The sequence below is a fragment of the Amphiprion ocellaris genome, chromosome 18 (assembly GCF_022539595.1).
Source record: "Amphiprion ocellaris isolate individual 3 ecotype Okinawa chromosome 18, ASM2253959v1, whole genome shotgun sequence".
Classification (NCBI taxonomy): Eukaryota; Metazoa; Chordata; class Actinopteri; family Pomacentridae; genus Amphiprion; species Amphiprion ocellaris.
This window is the reverse complement of record NC_072783.1, coordinates 24,924,923-24,938,855: the sequence shown is the minus strand read 5'-3', so window position 1 is coordinate 24,938,855 and position 13,933 is coordinate 24,924,923. Positions and strand designations below refer to the sequence as shown.

At 39.1% G+C, this 13,933-nt stretch overlaps 1 protein-coding gene across 1 annotated transcript; it reads right to left on the bottom strand.

The window, feature by feature from the left end:
* Window positions 1–285: 285 nt before the first annotated feature.
* stub1 (STIP1 homology and U-Box containing protein 1) lies at window positions 286–6,558 on the bottom strand. The gene is made up of 8 exons (XM_023291745.3): window positions 6,422–6,558; window positions 5,422–5,648; window positions 5,061–5,259; window positions 4,322–4,487; window positions 4,108–4,183; window positions 3,938–3,994; window positions 2,958–3,074; window positions 286–2,115 (listed from the first exon to the last, which is right to left on the bottom strand). Exons 2-8 carry the CDS (start codon window positions 5,533–5,535, stop codon window positions 1,990–1,992), a joined length of 855 nt encoding a protein of 284 aa, XP_023147513.1. The 5' UTR covers window positions 5,536–5,648; window positions 6,422–6,558; the 3' UTR covers window positions 286–1,989.
* Window positions 6,559–13,933: the final 7,375 nt, after the last annotated feature.

Genomic DNA, 13,933 nt, shown 5'->3' with positions numbered 1-13,933 from the left:
CCACAGTGGAACCAGCTGTCAGTTGACAGGACATTTTGCATGTAAACTACAATTAACTAGACTCCAGAGTTGTGTTTCTGAGATTGTAAACAAAAACAATCATCTTTCCCAACTTAGCATGTATTGTTGAGTTCGAGTCACATATTTGTGGTATCAGTAGTACTATATACACGTGAGGAACCATTTAACTGCCATCAAAGCATTTCTAATAAGCAGCAGAGTTGCGTTCATACTTGGTATCTCTTTAATGATCATCTAGTGTCAGAAACACCACAACAAACAACCTCAAAGTTCATGGTTTAATGGGGACAAATGAAAACTGAATCAGGCATTTATTTTATCAACATATCTACATTTAATACAGTTTCTCAAGCACTAGGATTTCTCAAGAAAAAAGAACCCTATTTTGTCAAGAAATAAAATCTGACATACACCAGCAAATTATGTACACTGCCTGCACCGCAACACGAACCACCGACAGGCCTAATTCACCACAGACACATTCAGCTGAAAAAACCTGTAAACTAATAGCACTGAAATGAACGTGTTTTACAGAGAATGCCAGAGAACCAGCACGCAATAAACTGGGGACTGAGGTACGGATGAGATAAGATGGTCGTAGCTCTTCCAGCATTTCTATGAAGGAGGTCGGGGCAGTGATGCGAGTGAACCTCAAAATCCACGTAACGGGAAACAACCTAAAGTTAGTTTCACTCTGATGATTGGTGCAACCATTTTTCTTCATAACTGTGACAGTGTGAGGAGAAGGTGCATAAAAATGAACAGCAAAAATGGTGAGGAAAAAAATTACAACCATCTTGATGCTTTTTTTTTTTTGCTAAGGAGAAGAAAGTTCACTTCATGCTTTGATGCGAGAGTCCACGGCCATTTCACTCCAACAGCACGAGCCAAACAAAACGTCTGAGCGCATCGTTGCTTCTACACTGACCGTTCTTCCGGGCAGCAACAACCCAAACAGTCTCTCAGATCTCAAATCCTATATATTTAGAATTCATATCCAGCTATGTGAAAACCTTTTTTGTATGCAGCATCCATTGCCATTTATTTTCTGTCTCCAGTTCAAGGCTTTTCACCTCACAATGTCCTGTGAGACAACATCATGAATTACTGCAGGTTGATTTTACACCTATAAAGAATGCATACATTCAGCTTATCTCAATTGTCTGTAATGGGTTGTGATTGATATGCAGAGAAAACCTAACAATCTACTTAAAATCTTACGGTGACGCATGTGGGTATGTATGAAGCGCCACCAGAGGATAGAAAAGGGACTCGGTTCCCTTTTCAGCTATCGTCATGTAAAACTTGCATACAAACAACCCTTGTTCAGAACAGGTTTTTGGCATTTTAGTTACCACTTCAACAAAAGTACATTAAGAAGTGGGCAAATGCTCTATCGTATAATGAAAAAGTGACTACAAAATACTGGAGTAAACGCCAACCAAAAGGCCAATGTCTTAATCGATTCTGCCACCAAAATGCAGATGTTTTTTTTTTTTGTGTGTATATTGGTGGTAAATGTGAAACACTGGAGTGCAATGCTGATGCTTTCCAAGAACTGTGGCACTCAGAGAAAGAGAGACAGAGATAAAGTGAGAGGGAGCAAGAGAGACCTGAGAACGTGGCCCCTGTTTGAGTACAGAAAGGAGTCGAGGTTTGAAAGAGCAGAGAACAGCATGATAGAGAGGAGGAAAGAGAGAAGGTCTAGAAAGAGCAGGGGGAAAAGTTTTAAAGGGAGCAGCAGGCCATGAACACCGAGCCTCGGTAAAAGTTGGAGCGGGAAGTTTTACAGCGAAGATAAGATGTGGGGAGGAGGCAGACCGAGATACGTGGCTCCCGTTCGGCAGTCCATAGTGTGGCTTTTCCCGCTTGTGTAAAGTACTTATCCAGGCAAGGGGTGATCTGTTCTCGATAGTCTTGTATTGTCCTTTGTGTTGAGGGTATGAAGGAGAAATGGGAGGCGTCTCTTCAGTAGTCCTCCACCCAGCCGTTCTCCTGGATAAAGGCATCGATCACTTCCTTCATAGCCAGGTTCGGGATCAGCTGGTCCTGGGTCAGGGGACTCCTGGTGACCGGGTCGAAATGACCTACTCGCTGCACAGGGAGCAGATTCAATGCTAGAGTTAGCATCTGTGTTTGAATTTTACAGACAATATATTCAAGAAAAAAGCATTTGACATATTTAGGTACAAGCACATCTCTACTGTATCAAAGAGCCCATAGTAGATGCATTTACAGGTGCATCATTGGAATTTTGGGGTCTACTAAAAGATGTTTACATACTTCACTGTTCAAAAAACACAAATTTCCTTATACCGTAGCACAATTTCTCATAGTGTTTATTTTATATTGAAAATTGGGCATTTAATAAACTAAATTACAGTGACTAAATTACATCCACCAAATATATTTGTTGAAATTGCCCAATTTGGCCACATAAAAGAAGTGGTATTTAAATTTCAATATTTAGGTTTCAGTTCAGTTGTTTTATGCAAAGTCAAATCTTTATAGTCATCCTTTGTTTCCATACAAGAAGTTTGTTTAATGGATGAACCTATATTAAGAAACAGCGAAAAATGCACCACTTAAAATTTGCTTGATGATGTAAACATAACAGAAAACAAAACTAGAACACTGAATATTGGTAGAAACTCAAACCGGCTCATCAGATGCAAAGCAAGCTAAAAGTAATAGCATTCAAAACAGCATTTTCTGCCTAAATTGCAGCAGTTATCGTGTTCTTTGTTGTGAATATTTGGCTTTCTGCTAATTGCCCTAACACGACAACGCTTCTTATTTTGATTGGTGTAATCAATTTCTGAGGTTTGTGTGCTCGTGTGACCAGGATTCATCAATTAAATGCTAAATCACTGCTAAATCAGCAGTCATAAGCAAAATAAATGATAATTTTGAGACAGTCAGCATGCAGCAGTTACCTGTAGGTGTTCTTCAATGTCCTTGCGGTCATAAGTGATTCCACTGGGTGTGATGCAAGGCTCCCTCATCAGCTCAAAACTGATCTTCCCACAAAGGTAATCTGGGATTTCCCGTTTCTGGCAGGACAAAAAAGCAGCCACAGCAAGAATCAGTCTGATGTACTAATGCGAAATTCATTGATATGCTCTAGCTGCATCCAAAACAATCTTGTTTTCTAGGTCTTACTGGGTTTAGTGCAGTTTAATGGCAACCTGCAGCTTAGCATTAATATCCACATTGAGATTTTTCCCACAGATATCACATCAACCTACCTGGTTTTAAATACTACATAAAAGCACCCATGCTAATAATAAAATGTCATAAAATGAATATAATCAACGCACTGTCAAAACTATTTTTGTATTAACTTTTATGAGGATCACGCAGCTCTAAACTGAACACCCACTGATGCACACAGAAGAGAAACACCCTGCTGGTAGACAGTGTCGTGTCATTTTAACAGACAATTACATGCCAATTACCTCCACGGACGAGTCAACAACTATCTATGGCAACAACAAACAACCACAGTTACCATAGGAACAGCTTGGACCAAAAAATTTTAAAAAGTTGCTGCTTGAGTTTTAATGTAATTTTATCAGACAGACAAGCATTAGTGGCAGCATGTGGGTTGAATAACAGACAAAATGTACTCAGTAAAGAAATCTATATGCAACGTCTGAACTCAAATCTGAAAGTCTGTGTGCGAGTCTATTTCTGTTGTTGCTATGTCAACGATTAAAGGAGACAGTGTGAGGTTGGTGCGTGCTGTCAGCAAAGATGCATTAGCGTAGGTGAATGTGAGATGTGTGTGTCTGTCTGTGTGTCTGCCCATAATGGACTTGTGACCTATTGAGGATGTTTCCAAATGCATGTGTGGATAATTCTGCTTACAGCGTTACACAATCAGCAAGTAGTAACAACTAATTTTCATACTCACTTTTCTCTTCTCGTCCACTTGAGAGAAGAGCTCATCCATGTCCATTAGATACTTGTCCTTTGAAGGACACATTTCCATGTTATCAAAATATTCACACATAAAGATTTCAGTTGCATTTAAAAAACCCGTAATTTCAATCCAGTAAGTCAGAAATGAATGTAAAAACGTACATGTTTTGATGCAATCTTGGCAGCGTCGCCTCCATTTTGATTGTCATCCTGTTTTTCTTTGTATTCTTCTAGTTCTCTGCAAAAACACAAAGTTATCATAAATAAATCCTTCATTCAAAATAAAAAAAATTGCACCCATTTCTCATTTCAGTAATTTACAATTTCATAAATCCATCATTACCATATAAATAAGCATTCTGTTTCCCAGCCTCACCTTTCCTTCTCAGCCAGTATGAGTTTGGTCAGATAGGCATGTAACTCGTTTTCCTGGTTGATGCGCTTCTCCTCAATGCTGTTCCAACGTTTTTTCTTGGCAATGCGCAAAGCGCTGGGGATGTCATCTCCGAAATTCAGCCTCTGTTCTTTTGCCAGGTTATAAGCTGTAAAATGAAAATCCTTTATTAAAGATGCTAGCTAGTTACTATACCTTGCAAGAAATTCTTTAGATGCTTGCATGTGCATGCCTGCAACAATTTTAGATCATCACAGAGAAGAACTCAAAAAATCTTATAGCGGCAACTGCACCATTCTGCGCTGTGAAGGTCAGACATTCAAGAGAAGCTACAATGACCAAAGCACATTTCTGAGAGGATGGGGACTTCAAGCTTTCTTTCCTTCTGAAAACTCTTGTTTCAGAGACGACATGTAAGCAATTTCAATTTATGCTGTGCCCACACAGGGCCTCAGAGGAGAAGAGCTTATATAAGAACAAAAGTTTCATTACTTTGAATATTACAGTGAAAGTTACAGCTGATTCCAGGGTCATCACTTCAGCTCTGAGACCACTGACTGCAGGGACAGGACTATGGCAGAGTTTATAAAGAAGGAAACATGAACTTCAACATAAATGAGGAAACACATGAGAAAGACTGCGCAAGATATAAACTATCTGCTTTGATGCATGGCCACAGGATGTTGCAACATTTTCCCCATCACTTTGAGTTTGCTCTGACCTTTCTGCAGGTTGCCGATGGCCTCGTCGTAGTTCTCCAGCTCCAGGTGACACTGGCCCAAGAAGAAGTGGGCCTTAACTGACTGACTGTCCAGCTCCAGTGCATGCTTACAATCTGCCAGAGCCTTGTCATGCTGCTGCAGCTTCACATGGCAGAGAGCCCTGTTGGTGTAGTATACTGCCACCGATGGATTACGGTTCTGCGAGACAGGGCATACCAGACAGTACACATGCACTGTAACACAATGCCACTTTGCTATAATTTGTATTCACAATTGCATCCAGAGGGAAACAGGCATGGACACTACTATATCTTGTCTCAGTAAAGCAGACATCACTCAAACAATCATGTTATGTCTCACAATGGCTTTGCTGTAGCAGGTAGCAGCCTCCTGGTACTTGCGGCAGAGGAACAGCCGGTTCCCCTGCTCCTTCAGCTCCTGTGCGGTGGAACTCTTCTCCGGGCTGCCGGCCATCTTCTCCACCGGCTCCGCGGGGCCCGCCTCGCCCTGCTTCCCTATCCTGTTCCCCGTCTCGGCTGGCTAATTGACAGGTTTCAGAATGTCCTGTCCGTCCTGGATCGCACACACTGGACGAGAGACACAGCGCATGCAGGGATAAGTGAACATTCACGGAGTGCATTCACTGCAATGCACCTGCAATGCGCGTCTTGGGCGAATTCGGTGCAGTGCTTGATGCCACCAAAAAGGCATTCGTTTCATTCGCTGACTGTGCACACAGCTGAAAAATACAGTGAGGTGGCTAGACTGCCGGCGAATTAACTATTCATATGACGGACATCAGCTTTGACTAAATGTGCAGCACTGCTAGCTAACCGGCCAATATAATACACCCACACTCCTCACCGTTAGTGTCGGGCTTGTAACTGTAACATTACACCACAGGTATGAGATGGTAGTAATAAACACATAATATCAAGAAATTATCATTTTTCCAACTATTGATTGGGGTGCAGCTGTTGCAGCAGCAGGCACAGATACAGAGTGACAATGTCGCTAACTTTGGTCAACAGAAAACAGGAGATCGATGCTATGCTATCTAAGCTAAGCTAGCATGTTGTCGGTTTACGCCGGCCGGGCGGGTGGCTAGAAAGAGGACAAAGCTGCTAAATCAAGCTGTACTCACTATAGTACACATATAATAATAGCTCTTTGTCGTGTAAAGTCTGCAGCTATCCAGTGGCCTGGAAAATACCATTTTTTAACATTTTCTCTAACCCGCTAGGGAGCCTCAGAGAGCAGATGTAAGCTAATGCTAGGATAGCTTCTTTTCTACACAGCCCGCTGCCGTCTGTCTCCAGGTTGCAGTTTGTTTCTAACATACGCGATTTCCAGTGCTTACCTTTTATTGGGAATCTTACATCAAGGTGAAACTGAATTTCTATAATGTGATATCAAATCTTAATCGATTATTTTTTTCCCCATACGAGCTGTCATGACAGGTTGTTGTTATGCTGACGTCAAGCGCTTTTACGCGACATCGACGGAAGCCGAGAGGACGTTGCTTTCTCTCGCAGAATCAATTCGACACTAAATTACAAATGTCAAAAGCCAGAAAAGGATTTATTTCTATGGAAATAGGCATGAAGCAACATTAAACTGTCAGTTTCCTCGACCAGTTGTATTGTTGGCATCTTGAAACACTGGTGGCTAGGCCCAGCTCAGTAATCTGTAGCTTTTAACCTGATATTTGCACCATTTTCGAGTTATTAAAAAACAAATTGAATATAAATGTGAGGCACTGTGCTCTAAACAAAGCAAGATTATCCCATTTTGTTTCTCTGCTTAGCCCATGTTTCACTTTAATATCATAGGGATTCCAGGTTAGCCAGAACAATGGTTCTCAAACTTTGTGCCTTGGAATTAATCTTACTTATGATGATTTACACATATAATCACATGTAAAGGCATGCCTTACAAATTGTTGTTTTCATCTATTTTATTTCAGAATAATTTGGGGAATCAGTATTTTTAAAAGTCCAGGAGAAGAGATGCTGATGAGAAGAAAAAGTTAATCCATTAAGTCCCATTACACAATTCCTTAAATAGAATAGAATAGAATAGGATATTCTTTATTGTCATTGTACAATGTATAACGAGATTGCAGAGCTTCTCCTTTACAGTGCAAGGATAGGAGCAAATCTCATGTCTGTGTTTCTGACAAAAATGCAGAAAATTCCACGTATAGCCAAGCAATAACTTATCAAACTACAGCAGCAGCTAAAATCTGTTTTCATCTCTGCTAAACTACCAGTTTTCATATTGTGTTACTTTAATTGTTAAAGATACAGTGTTCTATATACAGTTAGGGGAAAGCATCCAAACACAAAATAATGTGACTGCTGCAAATATCTTGCTATGAGACTGTGAAAAAGACAAACTTCTGTAATGAACACCTGATATCACAAAAATATTGTCAATCCTAGTAACAGATTAGACTTTTATGAACAGAAAAATAACATCGCAACAGTTTGGATTACCTATACTGTATTATTTTTGTGGGCTTTAACATATGATCAGAATGACAGATGAATGGATTCGGGGGTATTTTTAAGAAATATTCTTCTATTTGTATAAAGACAAACAAACTCAATTTAATTCAGAGTTATTGCCTCGGATCCTCAGGTCTAACAACGCCACTGCCCATGACTAAGTAAAATGAGCTTGAAAACAAAAAAGTAAGAACTTTATTGAAAAGATTTTCCATTTTAAGGTGACCCATCACACACATATGTGCAATTTGTAAACTCTTGTTTATGTTAGATGTTTACAGGTTATTGTACTCTACTGTCCTACTCTGTCTGCTGTTTACTTTCCTATCTGATGGGAGGAGAGAGGCACAACACAAAGTAATCGCCAGCAGATGGCGCTCTATAACAAAAGTTTGTCCAAGCCTCAAATCTGCTCTAAATGCAAATGTTGACTAAAAAAAAAAGGTCAACTAGAAAAGATAGAGAAGTGATCACACAAGAATGTTGAAAGTGTTTGAAGCACTAACGACAATAAGTATCTGAATCACTGAGCAAAAACCCTGAATATTGGCAGTTGTAATAACATTAATGGAGCCCACTAAACTCTGATTAAGAATTCAGGATAAAAGAGAAGTAGGTGCCAAAAATGTATAACTTTTGTTGCCTCGTGAACTCAAACATAACATGAGTGTTCTGTACAATGATAGGGGGCTTGCTTGAGAGGAAAATATTGCAGTTCACAATAGTTGTTTCTTTGTCTCATCAGAAAAAAACAGTGATCTTCTTACGTGGAGATAACTGAATTCTGACCTGTTTCTTCTAAACCCCCTCTTAGGAGAAACAAGGAGCAAACTGATCTTTCCTATCGAGTTTGAGAAAAATAGGACAAAAAAGCCCAATAAAAAAAAAACTGCTTCGAGGCTTCTTAGAGTTTCCTTAACCTTAATAAGCAATAAATCGACAAAAAAGAGAAGCTGGCATTGGTTGAGAAGTTGGGTACACCGTGGGCATGTCACCAGTCCATTGCAGAGTGAAACAGTGAGAGACAGCCATACATGCTAACACTTATGGCCAAATTAACATCACTAATTTACCTACCATGTGTGTCACACAGGTAAAACCGGCAAACTCCACACTGAACAGCTCCATCTGACCAGCAGGTACAAATTCAGAACCCTCATGAAGTGTTGAACGTACCAGCAGCGTTTCCTCTGCTGTGTATCACTACCACATTAAAAAAAAATCACCATCACAGCTACACAGTAACCACCAAGTTACATTAAAAATTAACAAAGCAAATGAAGTTCCCATTGTCACAGACCTCTTTGCATCAGTAAAGTTTGACAGCACAGTCATGAGTTAAACTTTGAAAAAAGATCCCTAAATTGGCCGCTGCTCAGCCAAACAACTTAAAACTCAACACTGCACCTCCTCAGGTCGCCAGCTAAATACCTGCCAAGTTCAAAGTAGATCAGATGAATGCTTGTTGAGGTATACAAAGAACAGACACACACACACACATAGGCTACGTTTCAAATTACATACTCCTTTCAACTTTGAGGACACACACTACAGCTGCCATGACAAAATCTGTCCTGTTTCATTAGCATACATACATTTAGGAGAGACTACTTCTTCATAATAGCGCACCTTAAACTGCATGAGCTTGTTTAGATCCATGAAAGACACATGAGGGTGACAAATGTGATGTAGCTGTACAAAGGATAACAGGATCAGATGTAGGAGAAAAAACCTGAAATTTTTGGCATACGACATTTGACATGCTATATATTCAAGCATACTAAAAGCAATTTTGCACCCTACATAGTGAGGTAGTATGGATACTGGAAAGCACCAAAACAGAAAGAGATTCTTTCATTTCTTAGATTTGTGGCAAACCAATATGAAGTTTATATGTGGATATGTGAGACAGCTTCCAAGAACGGATGAAATGCCCAGAGTTGAAACCTAAGTTTGATCACAAAATTACAATTCTGATGTTGTGCAGGCTCATTTATGAGCCAATCAGCTTTTCTTTTGGATCTCAATGTTATTTCAAGAGTGGATTTTTTTGTGGATCAGTGAGAGAGTGGAAAAAAGAACAATTTAGGATCTTATATCAGGCTAAGACAAGGAAAAGGCTATTTCTCAGGAGCTGAAATTGAGACTTATGAGAAAGCTTCACATATTGATGTTAAACAGAGCTGAGTTATGTCAAGGAGAAATAAGCAGGACAAGAAAAGAGATCTTATTTTGGATTTTCCTTTCCTCTGGGGGGTCAGATTATGGTCAAGAATTTGATATATATTGTTGGGGACATCCCACCCACAGAGAGAACTATAGCTGACCCGCAAAGGCCTTATTATTCAACGAACATTAAAGTTTAGCAGTGGAGGAATTAGCACGGCTGTGATTGGGAACAGGGTCACTTTCATCCCGGCTTGTTGGGCCTCTGTGAAGGCTTCGCTGCAGAGATCAATGTGTGAAGCTTAGGGCACATCCCCTGAGCAAACACACTGATAAATGTGTGAAGGGGGCCGTTGAGCCGCAGACCCACCAGCGCTGTGTGTCCCCAGCTGTGTTTACCTATCTCCACCAGTCTGGTCCCCTGATCCCCCAGAACACCCACCTACCCGACTAATCTGTAGGTCACAACAACACAAAAGTCTTCACTCACTGATTTAAATGGGGTGGACACAATATTTACAAAAAAAAAAATGCTACAGCTTACAAAATAACCATGATGTGAATAAGCTCCTCTCAGCAGGTTCAAAAAAGCACATTCTTTCTTAAGATGAGAGAGAAAAGTTATCATGCAAAGACTAAATTTAGCTCATTATGTATATATATAATTATATATATATAAAATTATAGATACATGTTTGTATTAAAGCATGCAATTATGATTTCATATTTTGCAAACTCATTATTGTAAAGAGAAACATCAAATAAATTTACTGTTATATCCAAAATGCACTGTAAACAATTATGTTGTTTTTTAAACAATTTTTAACAGTATTTCTTTTTAACAATTTAATGTTATTTAACAGATTCTCTCTGTTTTCTTATATTACAAACAATGACGAGTAAAACCAAAGAAGAAAATATTGATTTCCTTGTTGAATATAAAAAAAATATTTTCAAGTATTAGATTCTACAATATTCTCCTCTCTCTTGAAGTCCCTCCCTGGTCATTGATTAAACCCCTAAAAACTCCTTTCTGTGTCATCGGTACTCTGCAGTTTCAAGGTGTAAATGGGCAGCCATGATGTTGACCTCTTATCTTGTTCATGATATGTCTTCTAGCTTATAGAATCCACCCCATGAACAGTGCATCAGGGGTAGTTTCTGATCACTCAGACAGACCTTTACTTGCCACTGATAAAATAGTCATGAGCGATTGTAAAAATCAGATGTTTAATTACCTAATCTTACCTGAAATCAATACTCCTAACTCTGCACTGCCTGTCATCCTGTCAGACACAGCCAGGGAGTTGGATAAGCCCACCCTTTAGAGCTGCAAAGCCCCTTTTCCCTCCAAATCACTGCACCGAGAACAAAGAGAGAATCACTGCCAGATTTTTAAAAAAAAACAGACTTTCTAACTTGCCTTCGTTATTTGACTTGGTTAACAGTTTACAGAAATGAATGTGCAGTTGGTTTTTGTCTTTCCTTTGAACAGCGCTACATTAGATTCCTATTAAAACCTTGAAGCCTTGAATTGAAGTAGTTCATGGATGCATTAATAAGAAAGTTCGAGTTTATGTATGCTGACACTTTGATTTGATCTGTAGCTGTATTTATTTTGTCTTTATGCTTTGATATCACCTTTATGTATAGAAAAATCATCAATTCATTCACCATCATCATCCAGAGTGATATATTGTGTGAAAGAACCAAAAGCTGGGAGTTGATGTAGGGATTAGGGACTTGTTTGTAAAATATAAACAGAGCTGAAGCACTCTGATGAATCAAAATAGCTCATTCAGTTTAAAGTAACCACATGCTTACATTTAAACTGCCTCTCCCTCATTCATTACAGTAGCTCTTCACCTCCTCCTGTCCAACCGTCGTCCTCCTCCATCCCCCCTCATCCATCCCAACGGCTGCCCACTGCACCAGCTGGCTGAGCTTCCAGTCACCTTGGCAACGAGACCAGGAAGTTGCCCAGCTCCTTTGGCACCGCTGAAAAGCTGCCACTTCCTGATGGAGTCTGGTCTTTCTTTCTGCCTGTGTAGTCGTTTTCCCATTTGGCAGTGCGCTCCACTGTTTAGCGCCAAAGCGGCTGAAAAGAGAAAAAGGGTGAACACACTCTCCTCGGCGTTAAGGGAAACCTCAGGTTCAAATGGCTGAAACAAAAGCAGTATTTATCCACAATGGTGGCTCTTTGTTTGGTGGGTTTGCTCATTTTGAGAGGGAGAAAGTCTCATAGACTTATTGCAGTTTGTTCAAGTGGGCCTGAGTGCAACATGTGCAGACGAGTAACAGAAAAGCTTCACTGTTTTAACTGGATAGTTTGAAGGGGAAAAAAACAGCATAAGTCGTTTATGTTGGTAGAAATTAGTCAAAAAATGCTCGCAAACAGTTTCTTTTATAAACTCGGTACAGGCATAGACGCCTGCCTACAAACTTTAATTAACCATCTCATTGTGACCCCAAAGAAATTGTTATTCAGACACACAAATGCATACACACAACCACCTGTCAATCACAATTTCCCTCTTGACAAGTTGAGATAATTAACATGCTCGGCCTGTCTTCACTTTTACTCGTGTTACATTACAGCTGCTTTACAAGACAACTCTGTCTGACCTTAAGATACAGACGTATTTATTCAGTTTGTAAACAACGAACGCCTTATTGACACTGATGAAGATATTTGTCCAGATGGATATCCTCCTCATCCACTTTAAAAAGAAAATTGTGTCCACACAACTATCTTTTTATAAAATATTTCTGTACACACGAATGACCAGAATAGCTGTGATAAGTATGTCAGGCCTGTAGAAATCAGCAATCCATCAAATACCAGAGAAGAACAATCTGTCATTTAATCAATTCTGCTGATTTTAAAACTGCATGTGCAGATGCAGAGGCTTTTGTGAACCAGTGAGGTGGTGTAGCAGTGCCAGGTGAAGCTGTAAACGTGTTACTGCTACTGCTAACCAAACACAAGGAAACCAACATATATAGTTGATGATGTTGTTTCAGGCTCAGTAAAAAAACAAGGCAATGAGGTGTAAAATTATTGTTTCCCAAACGTTCTGTCTAACAAATGCACACAGATACCAAATTGAAGCAGAAGTATTTATATTCATTCAAAACCAAGTAAATATGTAAATGCACCTTTATGTGTGTTTGTCTTAACTTGGAATCCCCGGTTGGCGGTTGCTAAAGCTGACTCCTCAGGTTAGGAGTTAAATGAGGGATATCCTGATGTTACCCTGAAGGCAACTAAGAGAAAGGCCAGAGATAGCTGAGAAGTCAGAGGTCATCCACACACCTCTGCAGCCCTGATTAAACTTCCTGCCAAAGGGAGGGGGTGCAACAACTCATCTTACCCCCTAAAGGACGGATTCATCGCCTTTATTCAGACCTCGTACACACACACGCACAGACAGGAAGAACTAAATCCTTCATTGCAAACAGAACAACTTCAATTTTCAAATGCAAGTGAGTCAAATCCTGTGCTCATGACTTTTGTGAAAATATCACAATCACAACAATGTAGCACCCATCAAAAACGTTATTAACTAGATTGATTTTTCTTTTTCTCAGACTGGTTGTAAATAGCAATTTGATTCAAGGCACTGTAAAAAACAATCTGTAAAAAACAGAAAATCTAGAAACAAGAGTATCAGAAATTATTTTGGAATACTGTAACATTCAAAAACTGAATAAACTGTTACAATAATTGCAAGTATATGTAAAATAATTATATTTTGAGCTGCTTTAAGTACAGTAAAATAGTGCAATTCTATGATCACAATCAAAAATCACATTTTGCAAAAATCATAAACTTTGATATAGACATTATATTAAAATTTAGCCTGTAATTTTACAGTTAACTTGTAAATCTAAAGATAAATTCATGCTTTTTTTATTTTTAAATTTTTTTTTTTACAATTTTACTAGTTATTATCTGTAGTTTAACAAAACATGCCCCCCCTTCAGACAGTGACAAAAAAAATCTGAAAAGAATAATAGATTTTTCAGATTTTTTTTACTTTCTACAATAAAATCATAGTGTTTAAATTTAATTACCATTTATAAAATGCTGATTTTTGATGTGAACATTGGCCTGTTGTCTAAGGGTGAGCACATAAATAAATATATTTTCTGTAATTTACCTGATTATTTTCTGTATTTTAAAGAAACAGGAT